General features: G+C 40.8%; 1 protein-coding gene across 1 annotated transcript; it reads left to right on the top strand.

Annotated features, from left to right (window-relative positions):
• Nucleotides 1-2,848: 2,848 nt before the first annotated feature.
• LOC122081573 lies at nucleotides 2,849-3,655 on the top strand. Its single transcript, XM_042648749.1, has one exon. It carries the CDS (start codon nucleotides 2,849-2,851, stop codon nucleotides 3,653-3,655), a length of 807 nt encoding a protein of 268 aa, XP_042504683.1.
• The last annotated feature ends 1,179 nt before the right edge of the window (nucleotides 3,656-4,834 follow it).

Raw genomic sequence — 4,834 nt, forward strand, 5'->3', positions numbered from 1 at the left:
AACTACTGGATCTTCCCACTCATGGTCCTCTCTTTACCTGGAATAATAAGAGACGGGGTGCAGCCAATATTCGCATCAAACTTGATCGGGCCCTAGCAAATCAGTCATGGCGGTCTTCTTTTCATGATGCAGCAGTTTACATACGGTCTTCAACAAACTCGGATCATTGCCCATTAATTATTGACTCTGAGGGGGGTAGATTCAAAGGCCATCGCCCTTTCAGGTTCGAGTCTATGTGGTTCCGCCACCCTGATTGCAAACCAACTGCCATATCTGCTTGGTCTTCTCCTATCAGTAATACAGAGAATCCTCCTCTATTCCAAAAAATGGAAAACTGTATACCAGTTTTCAGGAAATGGAATAAAGAGGTCTTTGGACACGTACAGACCAAAATCAAGAAACTAGAAGAGGAATTGGTATTGATTCAAAGTGGTCCTATCACTGATGACAACCAAGTAAAGGAACATGATCTCTCAGCTACCCTTAACGAGGAATTGAAAAGGGAAGAGGAACTATGGCGGCAAAAGTCAAGGAATCAATGGCTACAACAAGGAGACAGGAATACAAGTTTCTTCCATTTATCTACCATCTAGCGACGAGGAAGCAACCGAATTCTTCGATTAAAGACAGAGAATGATGCTTGGACCCAATAAGATGATGAAATTTATCAGGTTATAAATGAGTATTACACTCAAATCTTTCATTCTGAAGGGGTTGATCAAGATGCCTTATCTTTTGTTCTGAATACCATTCAGCCTAAGGTAACAGAAGAAATGAATGTTCGGTTGTGTGCTGTCCCTACTATGGAGGAAGTTGCATTGGCACTTAAGGCGATGGGCCCCCTCAAAGCTCCTATTCCAGATGGTCTGCCACTTGCTTTCTTTCAAAGGTTCTGGGATTTTACCAAAGAAGATGTGTACTCATTCGCTTGTAATTTCTTTCGTACTGGTTTACTTCCTTTACATTGCAATGATACTCTTCTATGCCTTATTCCTAAATGTCCTAATCCTGAGACTGCAGATCAGTACAGACCCATTAGTCTATGTGCGGTGGTGGTCAAGATAGTCACAAAGGTTATGGCATCCAGGCTAAAAGATGTTATGGAAATTTTAGTCTCAACAGCCCAATCAGCTTTTATCCCAGGGCGTTCTATCTCAGACAACATCTACACTGCACATGAAGTTTTTAATTATATCAATAAAAAAAAGAAAGGCAAGCAGATGTTTCTTGCCTTGAAGCTGGACATGAACAAGGCGTATGACAGGGTGGAATGGGAGTTTCTTGAAAAGGTTCTCCTCCAATATGGCTTCTCCTCTCATTGGGTTACTATGGTTATGTCTTGTCTACGTACGGTCACTTACAAGCTCTTGATTAATGGAGCAGTGCGAGGAACAGTTATTCCAACTAGAGGTATTCGCCAGGGAGATCCTCTCTCCCCAGCACTCTTCATCTTATGCTCTCAGGCTCTCAGCAGTGTGATCTCTTTGTCTCAAAGATCTGGTCTTCTAAGAGGTATTTGAGTCCGCAATCGGTCAGCTCCAATAACACATCTACTTTTTGCTGATGATTGTTTACTTTTCTCTCAAATGAAATTGGATGAGGTTTGCCATTTGAAACAATGCCTAGAGACCTACTGTAAGGCAAGTGGCCAAGCAATTAACTTGAAAAAGTCGTCTCTCTCATTCAGCCCAAATGTACATGTACACTTTAGGCGTTGGTTCTCTCGAATACTGAAAATCCCTTTTGGGAAGGGCCCTAATAAATACTTAGGCTTACCAACCTCTTTTGGTTTGTCTAAATCCGCCCTTTTTTGAGATATTATTGAAAAATCTAACCAATGCCTCAGTGGTTGGAAGACCCATCTCCTCTCACATGCAGGAAAGGAAGTGATGCTTAAATCAGTAGCATTCTCTCTTGCTAACTATGCAGCTTCACATTTTAAGCTACCGATCACCCATCACAACCACCTTAAAAAGGCAGCTACTAAATTTTATTGGGGTGATGGTTCTGATAAGAACAAGATTCATTGGATTTCGTGGCTTCGATTGTGTCACTCCAAAGAGAGAGGAGGATTGGGTTTTCGTGACCCCACACTTCACAACAAAGCTTTATTAGTGAAAGTGGCATGGAGGCTTTGGTATGAACCTGATACAGCATGGGCGAAATTCATGAAGTCAATTTACTTTCCAAATTGTGAGTTCTTGAATGCAAAGTTGGGTACTAACCCATCTTGGGCTTGGAGGAGCATAGTGGTGGGCAAAGAGGTTTTAAGATCCGGTTTAATATGGCGGATTGGTACAGGAGAGAACATACATATCTGGAAGGATAATTGGTTACCATCTTTGCCAGGTTATAAATTACATCATCCGCCATTAGAGGACTGCCCCTTTACTCATGTTTCTGAGTTCATTGATCCTCAAAGCCGCTGCTGGAATAGGACAGTGATCGACAGGTATATACATCATTCTGAAAGACCCGCTATTTACCAAATCCAAATAAGCTTATTTGAGACTCAGGACAAACAGGTTTGGGGACCAACAAAACAAGGTCTTTTCACAGTGAAGAGTGCATATCATTTTCTCTGTAACATGTGGACAGAGAAGGAGTTGGAGCGGCCATCCTCATCAACCAGTCATCGATGGCGGGAGGTTCCAACAGATGTTTGGAAGGCCATTTGGAACTGCAGCACCTTACCAAAGGTTAAGAATTTTCTATGGAGAGCTTGTGCAAATGGCCTAGCTCGGCCTTGACCCATAGACATATACATGTGGATCCGATTTGCCATAGATGTGGGGAGGTGTCAGAATTGATATCACATATAATCCTCTATTGCCTTTTTGCATGGGCGATGTGGCATGGTAGCAGTGTAACATATGTGGTTCCAGCAGATAACAATGATCCTCTTTACAAATGGATTCAAGGTTGGGCAGCACTCAAGTCATATGGAAAGAAGGTTGCAAGAGAGGTGGTCTCACAATGTACTTTCATTGCATGGCATATTTGGAAAGCTCGAAATGACTACATTTTTGCAACGAAGGTCTGGTCACCAATGGAGGTCGTTGCTGCCGCACATAGGGCTTGGTCTAAATATATTTCAACCCCCAAAGACCAACAAGAATTTAACATATCTCCACCTTTCTTGAGGGCTTCGGTCTTGGCATCCCCACCACCAAATTTCCACAGGTTACGCTGTGATGCTTCTCTCAATCTTTCCGGAGAGCGAGGAGGTATTGGATTTCTCTTATGCAACTGGCTGGGACATCCTAAGGTGGCCGTTTCAAACCCTGTTAAATTCTCCACTATTCTGGTTGGTGAAGCTATCGCAATCAAGGAAGGTCTTATGGAGGCAATCTCGGAAGGAGTTCACAAATTGCATTTGGAGAGCGACAATCAACAACTGATTTCTTATTTGCAGGACTTTTCTCAAAGCCCAGATATCGTAGTATGGCCAATTATTGAGGATATTGGCTACCTCTGCTCTTTCTTTGATGATTGTCTTTTTTATGGTATTCCAAGGGAGGTTAACGTTACAGCCGATACCATTGCTAGGAGGGCCCAGTCCGTTACGGATAGGACTGTTTGGCCTATTTCCGATCCTTGTTTGTCTATGCCTGTGGTTCTAGACAACTTGAGTGTAATCCTTTCTTCTCAATAGATTCACTTTTTACCAAAAAAAAAAGATGATGTCCTTTTGCTTGCCAATATCTCTTTCTTATACCCTAATAGACTACTTGACGGTTTCAACTGCTTTTGATCCACCTGTTCCTCGGTTAATAGGTGGTTATAACTCACTAACTCTCACTTGAGTTATAACTATCTCCACTATTGTGATCATGCAGCTTTCATATTCCTTTCCAAATGACGGTGTCAACTTCTCTTGACCTCCCTTGCATATCATTTTCATTTTTTTTTTGTTAATGATACTAACTAAAGTAGTGAAGAGCACTAAACACCTCTTTGTGAGTGATCCTAAAGAAGTAAGAAGAATTAAACTCAGAACACAGGCTTCCTGAGGCGAAGGTCTCTTGCCAAGTGGGTTACACCCTTGGGGTTTTTGTTTACATGTCCTCTTTTCTCGTGAAATGGGTCAATTGTCTTTTGTCATTGACCGATATCTCTCGGATGTCTTCACTAACGAATCAGCATCTCCCTTTCTGCTTAGGTGGTCTCTCCTCATGCCGGTCAGCTTTTCCTTCTGTCCAATCTTCTGTTTATACCCTTAACCGATGATCAGTCTAAATAACCAAATTTGGAGCGCGAACAGATCTACACTAATATCATTTATCAAACATATACTCTTCATATCACTATTCAGGACGGATCTGAACTGGTACCAATATCAAATTTGTCAATCCCAATACCATCCCACTTGCTTAACAGGACCAATTTAGATTCGAATCCCAGTTACTAAGGGGATGGGATGGTACTGACCTCTGTAACGGTCCTAGGCACCATATAAAGGGAAGAAGAACTTCAATGGTTTGATGATTCCTAGTGTGATTGTTCCATTATTAGTTTTGTGGGTTTTTATTATAGTGAAATTTAATGTGTATCTTACTTTAGAAAGCAAATTAAAATACAAAACCATAATGAATTTGATGATTTTACTTCTTCAAAGTCTCTAAGATCAAATGTATAAGTAAGAATTAATAATAACCAAATAACCAATCCATGATGTAGTTTTAGTGCTATCACCAAACAAGTTTTTAGTAGCATAACTATAGGGCAATCAACTTAATCCTCCATAAGAGAAATATTCTTTTTATTTTATTTTTGGTAATAGTGAAAATATCACTCAAATACATCAAACTATAACCATAAAACTAAATAAATA

The sequence above is a fragment of the Macadamia integrifolia genome, chromosome 6 (genome assembly GCF_013358625.1).
Source record: "Macadamia integrifolia cultivar HAES 741 chromosome 6, SCU_Mint_v3, whole genome shotgun sequence".
NCBI lineage: Eukaryota > Viridiplantae > Streptophyta > Magnoliopsida > Proteales > Proteaceae > Macadamia > Macadamia integrifolia.

Coding starts and splice junctions, on each gene's coding strand:
- LOC122081573 (XM_042648749.1), top strand. CDS start 2,849: ATGTGGCATGGTAGCAGTGTAACATATGTGGTTCCAGCAGATAACAAT.